Source organism: Brassica oleracea, chromosome C7, assembly GCF_000695525.1.
Source record: "Brassica oleracea var. oleracea cultivar TO1000 chromosome C7, BOL, whole genome shotgun sequence".
NCBI lineage: Eukaryota > Viridiplantae > Streptophyta > Magnoliopsida > Brassicales > Brassicaceae > Brassica > Brassica oleracea.
Genome location: NC_027754.1, coordinates 45,992,723 through 46,008,710, shown reverse-complemented (window position 1 = coordinate 46,008,710; position 15,988 = coordinate 45,992,723). Strand labels below are relative to the sequence as shown.

General features: G+C 37.6%; 3 protein-coding genes across 4 annotated transcripts; 1 reads left to right on the top strand and 2 right to left on the bottom strand.

Annotated features, from left to right (window-relative positions):
- Positions 1-4,457: 4,457 nt before the first annotated feature.
- Positions 4,458-6,215, bottom strand: LOC106301498 (putative glutathione peroxidase 7, chloroplastic). Its single transcript, XM_013737910.1, has 6 exons — positions 5,757-6,215; positions 5,443-5,519; positions 5,304-5,365; positions 5,098-5,216; positions 4,824-4,991; positions 4,458-4,659 (listed from the first exon to the last, which is right to left on the bottom strand). The coding sequence occupies exons 1-6, from the start codon at positions 5,997-5,999 to the stop codon at positions 4,630-4,632; spliced, it is 699 nt and encodes a 232-aa protein (XP_013593364.1). The 5' UTR covers positions 6,000-6,215; the 3' UTR covers positions 4,458-4,629.
- A 3,657-nt stretch (positions 6,216-9,872) lies between these two features.
- LOC106305984 (probable protein phosphatase 2C 60) lies at positions 9,873-12,316 on the top strand. 2 transcript variants are annotated; one of them, XM_013742427.1, is made up of 11 exons: positions 9,873-10,003; positions 10,307-10,430; positions 10,526-10,589; positions 10,667-10,775; positions 10,845-10,998; positions 11,128-11,253; positions 11,334-11,457; positions 11,530-11,606; positions 11,685-11,737; positions 11,826-11,880; positions 11,981-12,316. In XM_013742427.1, the coding sequence occupies exons 2-11, from the start codon at positions 10,314-10,316 to the stop codon at positions 12,158-12,160; spliced, it is 1,059 nt and encodes a 352-aa protein (XP_013597881.1). In that variant the 5' UTR covers positions 9,873-10,003; positions 10,307-10,313; the 3' UTR covers positions 12,161-12,316. The 2 variants fall into 2 exon arrangements, with proteins under 2 accessions (XP_013597881.1, XP_013597880.1); XM_013742426.1 differs by lacking the exon at positions 9,873-10,003 and adding an exon at positions 10,011-10,240.
- Positions 12,306-15,973, bottom strand: LOC106305983 (pentatricopeptide repeat-containing protein At4g31850, chloroplastic). The gene has a single exon (XM_013742425.1). It carries the CDS (start codon positions 15,737-15,739, stop codon positions 12,440-12,442), a length of 3,300 nt encoding a protein of 1,099 aa, XP_013597879.1. The 5' UTR covers positions 15,740-15,973; the 3' UTR covers positions 12,306-12,439.
- Between the last annotated feature and the right edge of the window lie 15 nt (positions 15,974-15,988).

Below are 15,988 nucleotides of genomic sequence, written 5' to 3'. Positions count from 1 at the left end.
TGAATATTTACATGGCTTTTACGACGAATCCTTTCCCTGCGCTTTACGAGGAATATATTTCGTCGTAAACGTAACGAGTCGTTTACGACGAAACCTCCGTTACGACGGACGTTTAACAACGAAACGTCTTTCGACGTTAATTCGTCGTAACACCCGGTTTACGACGAATTTACAACGAATACTGCCCTAGTAAAAAATATGTTTTCTTGTAGTGTCGGCAACTGATAGCACATTAAAGCCATTTTTTGTAACTGAAGAAATTATGTTTTAAAATGGTGACTCTGTAATTTGTTTTTATCTGCAGAATTTTGAATAATGTGAAAACTATGTAGGTGTAGAATTAAGAATTAAAAACAAAAGTTTCCTATAGTAATGTAAAACGTATGAGATTTCTGTGTTGAGTTGCTTTATTTGTTTCCGCCTTGTTTCACCTGTTTATTTAAAAGTAAAACGCGGAAATACTTATTTTAATTACAACAAAAGAAGAGCAGATTCCATCGTGAAAGACCAAAATTCATACGCAAAACTCAAGATCTTTAGTAGGTTTGTCGTTGCCGTTTGTAGGCTATGAGATTGACCACTATAAACCGCAATGTACTGTTGAATCCAATTCCCCTCCACTCAAAATGTCTCTCTCTAGACATCTGTCCCGTTGCACGTAAGAGGGAGAGAGAAAAGAGACAAAACTCAAAAACAGAGATAAGACTCTTGAAGAGTGTGAACGACAGAGAGGGATAATGTTTTTTATTTTCTTCTTTTGTTAATCTCCCTTCTCCCCTCTTCTCTTCTCCTCCGAATATCTCTCTTTGTTCTTTCTTTTTTGTTGATTTATTTTCCCTTCTTGATTTGGTCAAACCCTAGATTTGTTTTCTCAAGGGTATCCAAAAATGAATACTCCTTCCGTTTCATAATATAAGTAGTTTTAGTTAAAAGTACGAAGATTAAAAAAATTGTTATGTTTTTCAAAAGTATTTTATAATAAATAGGTTAGATATAATTTAACCAATAAAAAATAAGTATATTTAATTTGATTGGTCACACTGTATTCAATAAATGTAAAAATTAACTAAAACTACGAAAACTACTTACATTTTGAAACAAAAACATTTTCCTAAAACTACTTACGGCATGAAAACGGAGGTAGTATAACTTTCCTCTTTTCCTTTGATTATAAATATTCCCTCTGGTTCTTGCTTAACCTAAGCCTCTCAGATCTAACTTTACATCCTCCTTTCCCAAACCCATTTCCAATGGTCGATCTCTAATTTCAGAATCTGCGTAGGTAAGGACATTGAATGAGTTTTGGGATAAATTTTAGAGAAACGCATAGAAACTGACAGAAGAGAGTGAGCACACAAAGGCACTTTGCATGTTCGATGCATTTGCTTCTCTTGCGTGCTCACTGCTCTATCTGTCAGATTCCGGCTCCGATTCTTTTCGGTCTGTTCACGTTTTCTTCTTTAATTTTGTTCCCATTCTCTCTCTCTTATGTTCTTCATCCCTCCAAATTAAGGTAATTGATACGATCTCGCTCCTATAATATGTAACGATTTGGTTTCTAAATGCATGCGACTTTACTCTTTTCATTTCTCCTTTGTTCTACTTTATATTTTATGAGATCATTAGTTTCGAAAAAGCTTTAATCTAAATGTTTATGGTTTGGTTAAACGAGATTAATATGGGACCATTAACGTTAACCTAGTTCTTTCTTAGGCTGGTCCAAACTCTTTTGAATCCTTAATTTTCTCAATTCAAGCTTAGATTATTAATCATGTGGTTTTGTATCCTCTCTTTTTTTAGCTTTCAAAATCTGTGATTTAGTCTCTTGATTCATAAATATGTATAGATCTATTATTTGCTTCATATGATGACATCTGTGGATTTGCAAATTACCGTTCATGATCTTCAGCTGTTGGTTTTCTAGATTATTTATATTGTATGCTTGTACATTTTGATTGAGGCATGTTTCTAAATTATTCTGCTTTATATAGCTTGATGTGTAACCACTATATTTATATAGATGGTATCTAATTTATATATCATTGGTTCCATGTGATCACGTTGTGAATCTTTACGAGAATATTCTTGTGGACTTGGTTCTTGATCTAAGAACACGTTCTTTGCATTTAATTTTCAAAACGACCACAGACTCATCAATTTGTGTATTCTTTTCGAATTTTTAAGTAGTAAATATGGGTTCCAGAAGCGATTTGTAGATATGGCCAATTCTATATATATATATATATAGTGGTTACGAAATCTACAGTAATTGAATTTCTTTCTGAATGCTTATGTATGCGCGTCTATGACTAAATTTTGAAGAAAAGTAAAATGTGATTTTCTCACATTTAAATGAATTATGTGGTTTTTTCTTTCTGCCAAAATACTATTTCCAAGTCTTGCAATTTGTTTCTAAGTGATGAGGTGATTAATATTCTTCAAATCGTGTCAAATATCTACAATCTTTTTCTCTCGTGTTGCTGTAGGTGTCTCTTGTCATGCAGGTCTTGCTTTCTCCTTTTTCTCATTTGTTCCCACGTTTTCTTGTGTAGAAACCAGTTAATGGACTATTTTCACACAAACCTAGGTTTGTAATTCCTGTAGTTAGCAACAAATAGGTTTTAACTTCGTCAAGAGAAAGATAGTTCTTACTTGGGGAGTGTGAAATGTGTTTTGAATCCTCAGAGGCATGTTTATAAGAATGATCGATATACGAGGTTGAGCTTCTCAAACTTTTCTAAACTGGGTCCGATGGAATATGGTTTACGGAGTACTTATATTTTGCATTACATTATGTAACAAGTTGTCACCAAGACTTTTGTCTGCATTCATCTGAGAAATTAGGGTCACACGGGCGCGCGTTAGCCAGGAATAGGGAAGACATAATCAAAGAGCCACTAACATATCTTTTTAAGGTGTCATCAACGGTGCCAGATTGTAATATGCAGCAAATCCTCTGTCTTGATGAGAGGGATATTTTATGTTACAAGGTGGTACTATTGAGTATTGATCGACGTTTTGGTGCACTTTTGTTCATCATGTTTCAGATTTGGACTGTCTATCTTGGTCGCTGCCCGATTCAAATTGTTCATGGGAAGGCAAAGACCAATGCGGTGTTTGCGGTAACCTATATATTTGTAATCTTTTGGGATATTGATTTAGGGTTTTTGTGCTTTGTTCTATCAACTGATTTCCTTAGGTGTGACATATGCTGATTGTTCTAGCTCACATTTGTAATATTAAACATTGTTAGGTTAATTATTGTCAGGTGACTAGGATCTGGATAGGATTGTTGTTGTGCAAGTCCACTATCGATACATTGATAATTTAGTTGGTTACATGTTGAAATTGTCTAAGTTTAATGGTATAAGTCATCCAAAAAAATTGAAGTCTTACCTAGAAAGTTAGAAAATGTCAAACGAATCAAATCCTAGCGATTGGCTCTCGTTGATATACAACACTTAAAATCTATTTTTATTCACTTTTCTCTAAATTTTTTAGTGTTATACAAAAGTAGTTCCTCCTTTTCAGAAAAATAAATTAATTAATACGTACTAAGCCGTTTTAAAATAATCAAATATGATATCCTCATTAAGTAATACAAAGTCATATTTATCAATCAAGTGGAGGATAATAAAAACAAAGAAGTTACAACATGTAAATTACATACTTAAATACCTCTTTAAAACTTAATCAGAAACTTTCCTCTGATTAAATTAACAATAATCGTAACATCATAATTAATTGTAGCATACAGTCTTTGCAAACAAAGGTAAATACAGTATTTATCCAAGAAAACCCTTTTGTAGTAGTATATAAAGTACTCTTTTTTTTTGATCAAACAGTATATAAAGTACTCTCTGTCAGGAAAAAAATAGAAAAACATGGAGGAGTCGGCGCGATAGGCTTGTACGGTTAGGGCAAGACCCGACGTCAGAAATTCCGTTTACCGGAAACAGAGAGATCACGAAAATCGATGACGTCGCAATACAATCCACCCCACAAGACCTACCACTAGCAGCAGCAGGTGGGTTATGCAAGATATGGTATCGTGTTGACTACTTGTGGTTGTATATATAGATCGATCATAAACCAAACCATCGAGAGCTCGACGACGACCGAACAAGATTTCTTCTCCTGTTTTGCCCCACAAAGATGCTCACCCCGGCCCACTTCGTCATCCTTCCTCGTGAAGAAGAAGAACTCAAAGAAGAAAGTCAACGGCCACGGCCAGCTCTCCCTAAGGTTAGACCGAGACGAGATCCTCCTCCTCAGAATATCTCGACGTTCCTCACAGGTATCTCCACCGATTTATCTCCGCCACAAGTTTAAGCCACGGTCACGTAACGACTCTTCTTCACGACGCCAACGTTGATCTACTCATTTTTTATAAGCTGGCCCTTTGACTTTGGTTATATTCAACGATTATGTGTATGTGAAATAGCATAATAATCGGATGTCTCCAAAGTGTGCATAAATGTTCATTTGAATTTCCGATCGTATAATGTCATTTCTATAAGACTGTTACATAAGGGATACATGTCTATCTGAATTTCTGGTATACCAACAATAAACAGGTTATTGAGACACTACGAATCTCTTATACACACATTATGAACACAATAAAATTTAAGCCACAAGCAACTTCTGGATGTCTTTCTGCAACATATCAAGACAAAAGGTGGTATTAAATATTAACCATATATTATATGAAAATATAGGACTGTTATGAGTTGATAGATTCTCTATATACACATGCTTTCTTGGAACTGTTATAATTCTTTAGATGATGTAAAATGATATAATAAATCAAAGATTAGTACCTCAATTTGTAAAGGCGAAGTCGTGGGAGGGTATCTCTGGACGACGTTGCCCTTTTTGTCAACCAAGAATTTCTCAAAGTTCCACTTGATGAGATCACCCAAGAACCGACCAGACTTTGATTTCAAGAACTGGTAGATTGGAGCTGTGCTCGGTCCATTCACATCAACCTGTAGACACACAACTCATCAAGATGTACAGGTTTTCAAAATGTACAGCCAATAACATAAATAACTAAATGAGAGGTTCTTTTTTTTGTGTGTATGTTCTCCATACCTTATCGAATATAGGGAACTCAGCTTTAAATCTGGTACACACGAACCGCTTGATATCCGGGTTTGATTCGGGTTCTTGACCTCCAAATTGATTGCAAGGGAAAGCTAAAATCTCAAATCCTAAAAAAACGAGAGGAATAACAACGAATGAGAGAAAGGTCACACAATATGTTACATATTCAGTCTGGTGTATATAGCAAAAAATACCTTGGTTCCTGTATTTGTCGTACAATTGTGAAAGCTCTGTGTAGTTTGATGATGTCAAACCACTGAAATTAAAATAGTAAATTCAGAATACATGTACAGGAAAATTATAATTATAAAAAAAAAAACAAAATTTGAGCACCATTTTGAAGCAACGTTAACGATCAACAGAGGTTTTCCTTTGAATTTGTCTAGGGAAACATCCTTCCCACTTATGTCCTGTTCAAAAAGAAAAACAATATATAACATAATAGTTATGTTTTAGTTTTAGGATTTACCAAGGATGTTTCAAGCTCTTGATTGCTTATATATATATTAATATGGATATGTACTTCAAAAATAACTGAAAATAATATTTTGAGAGATTTAAGGTTTTATTCTATTTCGATAGAAGCTAACCAAGAAATAAAAAAACCTAGATTCATTTCTTGATCAGAAACAGAAATAGACACGTACCTTTACAGTGAAATCATGAACAGTCTTCTCTTCAGTAGCTCTTGCATACACACTCAAATTTCTTGATTTGAATTGAAACCCATGCTTATTCCAAGATTTCAAGGAAACCCCATTTTTCAGATTCCGAGAATTTGATCTTCGCTTAGGGACGAGAAAAGCAGAACAAGTCGGAGGTGGGTTAGGTTTGGTTGCAGCGAAACCGCTGAAGACTGCAGAGAATGGTGCGTAAGAGGAAGAAGCCATTACAAAAAAAAAAACAGAATATGTCCGTATGTAGACCACGAGTTTTTAGTTTATACTAAACTATTTACGCGTTATTAAATAGGCTTAGCAGCATCATTCATATGATGCTTCAATTTAATATTCGTGACTACCAACTTTTACACACAATTGCCATCAAAATCATCAAGAAAATACTGCGGTCCTAATTTAACCACGTGGTCGATACTATGTTCACAGTTTCCAGACGAGATAGAGATTATATGAACATATAAAATGAAAAAACTGAGCGGTGCAAAAGCTATGTTTGGTGAAGAGTGAAGACTAGTCCCAAGCTTGCAATGCAAATGTAACGCATGTGATTTGTTTGCTCACAAAAAAACGCATGTGGTTTGTTGATCGCTCCAAAAATTAGGCAGAATTTAATGTTAGTACTATGTATGGTCTCTTTAAAACATAACCATGTTGTGAAGCTCAATCAATTATAGAAATATTAATTGATGTGGCTAAATATGTTCTCTTTAAAATATATTAAGTCTGATTGGTAGGATGAAAGTAAATCAGAGTAAATAAAGTGAAAAAGAGTAGAAACCAAAATAGTAGAACACAAGCGAGAAAAAAAACAATTTTACTATTTAACTAGAGTAAAAGTGAAAAAGTTGCATTCCACTTGATTAGTAACGATAGGTGAAATTAACTAGAGTAATAAGTTACTCTAAAATGACTATCCAATCATTATTATTAGTTACTACACACGATCGAGCGTGGGTTTGAAGAAAGAGTCCAGAATTTATGAAACATATGTTCAGTATCTTGAGGAAGGGAGTTGCTTAAGGTCTTACGAGAACGCTGTAGTGATCGTCATTAACAATTCATTTTGTTGTTATTGTTTCTGATTCATGTTCTGGCTAGTGTCACGATCAAAGATAGACAAGATTGTGAGGGCTTTAAAGGAAAGCAGGGGTTGTGTACTAGTTGTCTGGTTTACATGCTTTTTTTTTAGCAACTTTTAGTTTACATGCTTTTTTTTTTTTTTTTTTTTTTTTTTTCGACTTTTACAGACTCATACTGACTCTGTAAACCAAACTGGGTGATCTGCATCCATATGAACGACGAAAGACGGCTGCTTCCTAACACTGCGTGCTAGTCTATCCGCCTTTGTATTTTGCGTTCGGGGTACATAGATAATCTTTGATCGGGTAAAACTCTCTTGTAGGATCTTGATATCATCCAAATAATTTGCAAAAGCAGGCCATTCCTCTGGTGTTGAAACTATCTTCACCAATTGAGAACAATCCGTTGCAAACGTAACCTGAAATTGACGTAAATTTCTCATGCATACCATTGCCCAGAGTAGCGCTTCCATCTCCGCATGAAGGGGAGAGAGACTAGCCCTAACATTCCTTGCCCCCAACAAACCATCAAATCCTTCTAAAGTACTATACCAACCTTGTCCTGAAAAGGAATCCCCCTCTTTCCATGAGCCATCCGCAAAACACCATCTTCCATGGTTAATAGACTCTTCCTGAGCTCCACATCTTCCACAAGAAATATCCCCTTGTATTCCCCGTGCATGTAAATTTTTCTTTACTGCTATACATCCTGTCACAAGTTGCCATAGAAAATGTTTTAACTTTGGTGGGCAACGTATTTTCCAGCAGTTAGCCTTCAGAGCATCCACTGTGGGTCCAATTAATAATGGTGGTCTTTCCCTATCTGGATAGAGCCGTTCTACCTGGTATCCTGATTTGACCGTATATATTCCAGACTTTGTGAAATGCCATCCATCCCTATCTATCCTCCGAGTCCTGCTTAGTGGTATACTTTCTATAAGTTATTATAGCTGTTTTTTTTTACATGCTAAACAGCTATAATAACCCAATAAATTGATCACTTGTCTATATAGTTTGAACATATCTAGACTATCTAAGTTAGGCCTGACATTTTGGGTATCGGTTTGAGTATTTTGGATATAAGATAGTTCAAATAGAAGGCTAGAGGAACCATTTACTACTTGAACTTTTGGTTCGGTTCGGTTCAGATAGTTTTGGGTTTGGTTCGAATAGTAAAACTATAATCGAAAATTACCCAAAAAAATTTGGTTTTCATTTGGTTCCGGTTCGAAGTAGTTCGAATAAAAATTTGGTTATTTAGAGTAAAATATCGATTCCGGTTTTGTTATTCGGTTTCAGTTTTTCCGTCCAGGCATAATCTAATAATAATTAGAATGTCAACTAATTAATTTTGGAAATAAAATTTAAAAATATTTTTCAATGATTTTGTTATAATTTTAAAAAGAAATGTTAATTTGTATTTTAAACAAAAATATTAAGATATTAAAATATATTATAATTACATTATATATAATTTAATAAAATTTTAAAGCATATTCTAAATAAAAAACCACACGTAAAAAAAATATGTACTTCTATTTTAATAGACACTCTCTCCCTTCCCTCTTAAGAATTCTTGAGAGAGAGAGAGAGAGAGAGAGTCGCGGTGGTTCCCGTCTTCTTCCTCCTTTCTGGTTCATGGCATCGACTCTGGTGCACGGTGGTCTCTTTGACGCGGTGTAGCTGGCTTTGACTCTGGTGCTTTCGCGATCTTCTAGGCGAAATCATTCGGTTTTGGTGTACTCTGGTGGTTAAGCTCCGCCGATTAAATTTCTTGTGTTCCATCTCCGGTTGATCTCCTATTCGGACGAATAGTCTGAGTTTGGTTGGAGGATTGATCTTGATGGAAGGTTTTGCTATGTAGCAAAGTTTATGGGTTTGGATGAGATCTCGGCGTTAATCGATTGATGCTCTCCAAACGGGGTATGTGTTGTAGCTGATCAAGCCAAAAATGTCCAATACAGTCGTTGGAGGTGTTTTTTTTGGTGTTTGTGGTTGAGTTCCCGGTGGAATCCAGTGGTTGATTGCTTTGCTTGGATTGATGGAGAAGTTTGAAGTCAGAAAAGATAGTGGAGAATCATGTTCCCGATTTGGCTTTGGATGGGACGCGGTGGGTTACAGTGAATCGTCGGTGAGCATCACCAGCGTTGTTTCTGGAAACAGTGAAAGCGGTGGATGAATTGGCGACGCGTGGCTCCTTGTAGCCTGAGATTAAAACACGTGGTTTAGTCACACTGATCTATTGCCGCGTGTCTGTTTACGCATCTTTCTTCGGTGCCTGTTTTGTTAGGCTTTTAGGACTGGATCGCCTGTTGGTTTGGACTTTTGTGTAGGGTGTTTTTATGTTCATTTTTGGACTTCAACCTATTTTAGCAAAAAATCAGATGGCAAAAAAAAATATACTTCTATTTTAATAGAACAATAAATATAAACTACTAACTCCATAGATAAACTTGTGGAGTTTAACTTTTACTATAGTCTTGAATTTTGAATTTTCAAACTTTTGTATAAAAGAAGTTAAATTTATGCCTTTGATCTAAAATTATAAAATGTAGGTTGAAAATTGAAAACCTCACCAACTAAAGATGTGATTGGCAGTGACTATAGGTGCTGTCCACAGCCCAATTTATTTTTATAGCACTAAATTCACATCAATTAAGCTTTAATATAAATTTCAAAATCACAGTTCTTGAAATAATCTATACATGTACAAGTGCTCTGTAGAACCAAAAATTCAGAGCAAATTTTTAGAGCTTTCCATAAAATTTTACAGCAATAAAATCTAAAGCCACATCAAAAAAGATTTTTTACACTAAAATTTTTAAAGTTACAGTCATTACCGATCGGACCCTAAAGCAGATAATTAAGAATTACACAAAAATATACAAATTTACCATTTATACAGCTGAAAAGTTACCCACCGAAGATAACTAACTCCAATCCAATTACGGTAAATTTATTATTTTGATTACCCACCAAATCATACATACGTATTTGAATTTTGTAAAGAAACACTACAGGTGGGGATGTGTTGCTACGAGTAAGGAGAAGAACACAAAGTGAGGAACTTTCGTTGCTTTTTTCGAAAAAAAAAAAAGACAAGACTTTTTCTCACTACGCCGTCCATCATCAAAGGTTTCATCTTGTTCCCTCTAATCATTCCGATCTTCAGATTTCTACTGGTCTCGAGCCAGAGATGTGAGAGAGACCATCACGTACCTCTCTTTTGATCCATTGAATTGCTTGCTGCTAATCTAATTCCGGTTCTGTTATACTATATACCACTAGTGTTAAACTCTAATCTTGATTCAAGCCTCTTTGTTGGATTAAGATCACAGATTCACAGGTCCCTCAGATCAAATTTCCTCAAAAGTTGGTATCTTTGGATTTGATTATGGTGTCCAAGATTGTTTCTTGATTCATTACTTGCTTTTGCAGAAAAGAGATGGGTATATACCTTAGCTCCCCCAAAACGGATAAGTTTTCAGAAGATGGAGAGAATGATAAACTTAGATATGGTTTGTCCTCTATGCAAGGCTGGCGTGCCACCATGGAAGATGCTGTGAGTGAAAACAAAATATCAAAAATTTGAAACCTTTTCTCTTTTTGTTTGTTCTTCTGCTGATTCAGTCAAATGGGTTTTTTTAAATTTGGTAGCATGCTGCAATTCTTGATCTGGATGATAACACTTCCTTCTTGGGTGTCTATGATGGCCATGGAGGTAAAGAAAGAAACATTTAGTACATGGAATCCTTTTAAGTAGATGGAATCTCAAATGCATTTTGGGTAGTGGTGTAGGTAAAGTTGTTTCAAAGTTCTGCGCCAAGTATCTACACCAGCAGGTTCTCAGTGATGAGGCATATGCAGCTGGAGATGTAGGGACTTCTCTTCAAAAGGCTTTTTTCAGGTAACATTACCAACTTATTCTGCAGCAACAAGAGTCAGTTTTTGCATAAAGTTGTTGTGGTCATTGTAGAATGGATGAGATGATGCAAGGACAGAGAGGATGGCGAGAACTGGCGATACTAGGTGACAAGATCAATAAGTTCAGCGGAATGATTGAAGGGTTTATATGGTCACCAAGAAGCGGTGACAGCGCTAATAGACCTGATGCTTGGGCCTTTGAGGAAGTAAAATCTTTGTTACCTGCATAATTGCTATGCTTCTTCTTCTTGTGTTATAGAAGATCCAATTAGTATTACTAAGCAAAAGTTAAAAGTTAGATATCTAAGAATTGGTGCTATGGTTGGTCAAAACAGGGGCCTCATTCTGATTTTACTGGACCTAACTCTGGGAGCACAGCATGTGTGGCTGTTATCAGACACAATCAGCTCTTTGTTGCAAATGCTGGTGACTCACGTTGTGTGATATCCAGAAAGGGTCAGGTACATTATTACCCATTTGATTAAAGACTTTGGCGTCTTTATCTTCTTTTTTTTGGTTACAAACGTGTGTGTGTTTACAGGCTTACAATCTTTCTAGAGATCACAAACCAGATCTTGAAGCTGAGAGAGAAAGGATATTGAAAGCTGGTGGCTTTATTCACGCTGGTCGTGTCAATGGAAGCTTGAATCTAGCAAGAGCTATCGGTAACCTCATCTTCTTTACACAGTTGCAACTTGTTTTACATGCATCTCGCTGAGTGGAGCTGTCCTTTACAGGTGACATGGAATTCAAGCAGAATAAGTTTTTGCCAACTGAAAAGCAAATCGTTACCGCCAGTCCTGATGTAAACACTGTAAGTGGAATCTAATGCCTCTTCTCTCTTTCTCCTGAAAACATCTTCCGTGTGTCACTTTTAGTTTCTCCTCTTCAGGTTGAACTCTGCGATGACGATGATTTCCTTGTTCTTGCCTGTGATGGAATTTGGTAAAATCAGTTTTGAGTTTTTCAGACAAGTTCATTATACATGTTAGAGATATTGAAACACCTGTCTTGGTTCATCTCATATCTGCAGGGACTGCATGTCAAGCCAACAACTCGTTGATTTTATACATGAACAGATGAATACGGTAAAACTAACTTGATTAGTCTTCTTTGGATTAATACTAAATTTCTTTTCTCCAGTTGGATTCTACAGTCTCTCTCTTTTGGTCGTTAATTAATATTCAGGAAACCAAACTCTCAGTGGTATGTGAAAAAGTTCTAGATAGATGCTTGGCTCCAAACACAGCTGGTGGTGAAGGCTGTGATAACATGACCATGATCTTGGTTCAGTTCAAGAAGCCTGTTCAGTCCACAGAACCTAGCCAAGCTGAAGCAAGCTACAATGAGCCTAGCTCATCAAACTAGCCCCATCCTCTGAGTCAAGGAAGATGATGACATATAGTAGTTTGGTTCACATTGTAAATTCTTTTGAAAGACATTAATAGCACAATCTGACTTTCCTGAAGGTTAGACTTTTGTCCCACGAGTTCCAATAATACAGAAGGAATGATTGACTTGTTATGATGTTGGCCTTAAAATAAAACAATATGACATTTACACAACATTATGTTTTGTACACTTTACATGACACAAGACTCTTCTGCAGTTGCTTCACTTAGCGTAGAGCTCTGCTGTGTAAAATTGTCAAGCTCTATTCGGAAGCTGTTCATATGTCCCTGTGTTGGGGCTGAAACCTCCAGTCACCATTGTCTGGTACACAGCGTAAGCGTGCTCATGTTTTCCAGACAAACTGTATCCACGGATCATAGCGTTAAATGTAAAAACGTTTGGCCCAAGACCAACTCTTTGCATCTCATTGTAAATCTTCCCAGCTTCTTCCACCATTCCCGCCATACCAAAATTCAGAATCAAGGAGTTGTAAGTGTATAGATCAGGTGTGATGATTCCTCTGCTGTTCTTCATCTCATTGTAAAGCTCAAGAGCTTCTTCAAGCCTCTGAGACTTCCCTAGTCCGTTGATTATGAGATTGTAACATACCACATCAGGATCAAGGCCAGATTCCTTCAGCTCCCTGAAGTAATGCAAGCCTTCATCCACTCTTCCGACCATACAAAGGCAATCCACTAGAACCGAGTAAGTCTTGAGATCCGGTCTGACTCCTTCTTTAACCATCCTTCTGAACAACTTGCACGCTGCATCAGCCTCACCCGCTTTTCCAAACCCGTTGATGAGAATGTTGTAGATAGCACAGTTTGGTCTGCAGCCATAGTCCAACATTCCTTCAAAGAGTTGTTTCGCTTCATACAATCTCCCTGACTTGGAGAGACCATCGATAAGGGGACCATATGTGCAAGCCGTTGGAGAGAAGTCGCCATCACTGATAAGGTCATAGTATAAATCAAGAGCCTCATCCACATTTCCTGATTTCACCAGTCCGGAGATGACAATGTTGTGAGTTATTATGTTTGGTACGCAGTCATGGGGAGACATCTCTTTGTACAGCTCAAAGAGTTCGTCTATTTTTCCTGATTTTCCATAAGCATCAAGCAAGAAGTTGTAGGTAGCAGCATCTGGGATGCAACCAGTGCTCTTCATCTCTAGGAACAGTTCCTGTGCTGTCTCAATCATATCAGCTTCAAGAAGCCCACCGATTAGCAGATTATAGGCCGGAAGTTTGGGATGGACACCAAGATCTTTTGTGAACTTCTCAAATAAAGTTTTAGCACCTGAGGGATTACCATGTTTGAAAGAGTATCTGATCATTGGCACCAGGATCGATTCACCATCTTGACAAATCCCATTAACGACCAATCTCTCAGAAAATGAAACTGCACTGTCTATTCCAGCTTCAGCCAAGACAGATCCCATCAAGTCCTCCCAGAAAAGAGCAGCGGGTTGTTCACCGCAGCTGTGAAGAAAGTTAGCGGTGAGTTTGTAAGCATCTTCGACTAAACCGGCCTTGACAACACCCGGAAGGAGAGTGCAGAGGGTGACAAAATCAGGGTAAACCAGTTTCTTCATCTGGTGGAAGAAACACATCGCTTCTTTGACTTGACCGTTCTTCATCAAACCATAGATAATAGTATTGTAAGTAAACACATCTGGTACACAACTCATCTTGAAGAACATCTTCAAGGCTAGCATCACCTCGTCGTTTTTGCAAAGACAGTCAAAAAGTGTGTTGAATGTCACTGTATTAGGTGGACAGCCTTTCATCTCCATCCCTTCAAACAACTCAATCGCCTCCTGGATTTTACCATTTTTGCCTAAACCTGAGAGCAATGTGTTGTAAGTCACAACTGTAGGCTTGAGCTTCATCTCCTTCATCCTCATAAACATCTCCCACGCCTCGTCCACTCTATCAGCCTTGAAAAGAGCGTTGATCAAAGAGTTAACAACGATCACATCAGGTTCGCAATTGCTCTCCACCATCTCAGAAAGCAGCTTGAGGGCTTCGTCTATCTCCCCAACTTTACTATAACACCTCATCATCATGTTATAGGTTACTGAATCAGGGGCTAGCCCTATGTTCTTCAACCCATAGAAGATTCCTTTTGCTTCTTGAACTCTTCCGGATTTAGCTAGACTGTAGAGAGACGCATTACATGCTACAATGTTCGGAGCTATTCCTTTGTTCTTCATCTCCTCAAACGTCTCAAGAGCGCTGACGGAATCTCCAGACTTCCCATAGTAATCAATAAAAACAATGTACGTATATGCAGTAGGCTTAACCCCCAGAGACTCCATCCTACCAAAAACCTCAAGCGCATCGTCCAACCTGTGAACTCTCAAGAGACCACAGATCAAAGTGTTGTATGTATGCAGGTTAGGTGAGACACCTCGCTCCCTCATCACGTCCAACGTATCAAACGCCTCACCGAAACTCCCAGCTTTGCACAGAGCATCTACTAGAATAGTGAAGGTTACAACGTCAGGCACATGACCATCCTTCTCCATCTCACTCCAAAACCGCCTCACTGAATCCAAATCTCTGTTGTCACTAAACCTATCCAGCAAAGTAATATAAGTCACACGATCCGGTTTATGTCTTCCCGTTTTCATCTTTGCGAAAACCTCTTTAGCACAGTCAAGCTTCCCAGCAGTACAAAGAGCATCAATAAGAACAGTGTAGGTAACCACATCAGGTCCACATCCTTCTTCATCCATCCGCTTCAGTATACCATACGCTTCATTAATCTTCCCCGCTCTACCAAGCACACGGATACATATAGTAAACGTGTAGACGTTAGGCTTCAACCCCAACGTCTCCATCTCTTCAAGTAAACACATCACAGCTTCAGTGTCCTTTCTTTTCCCTAATCCGACCATAAGTGAAGAGTACGTCTTCAAACTAGGCCTAAAACCGTCAAATACCATCCTCCTATAAACCTCCATCGCCTCTGTGCAGAACCTAGACTTAAGCAAGAGATGAATCAACCCGTTGTATGAATACGCATTCAACACAAAACCAGACTCTCTCATCTTCTCAAGTGCGTAAGGCGCTTGCCTCAACCCACCTTTAACAGAAAGACACTTGAATATAGTCAAGAACGTGGTGCTATCTCTCTTTATGATTCTCTTCTGCATCAAATCAAACACGTAAGCCATATCCTCGATTCTACCATCGACCCTCAAAGCTTCAAGCATGTAGTTGCAACTCTCAGTGGTGTGAACTAGACTCGAACTCTCAGCTGCTGATTTGAAATACGAAAACGCAGAATCAGTCTCAGGAAACGACGTTAGAATCTTGGTGACTTCACCTGAAGATATCAACGTCTTCTTGTTTGTCATAGGAACCGAAAAATCAGAACTTTTCATGGAGACTACACTATACGATCTCATGGTCTTCTTTCTCCGGTGAAACACAGACCCAACATTTAAAGGTTGGAACTTTAATCTTCCTTTGATGTTACTACTAATTATAAAAGCATCACTGACCGTAAGATCGCCGCACAGAGTCGTGGAGCAGAGTAAAGCTGTCATCTTTAAGAATTAAACCAAGAGAAGTTGAAGCCAAAACAGAGATGGTTCGTCACATTTCAAATTGCGAAGCTGTGAAGACTAACAAACACGAGGAGATACACATACTGATAACTGAGAAGTCATAGATACTTCGGTGAACCGGAAGAATCTCCGGTGAAAAGAATCTTGTCGAAAGGATAATATCTCAGTGGCTCGCTCGCTTCACTGCTAGCTAGCTTCTCACTGTACTTTCTTCCCTCCTAAAATATC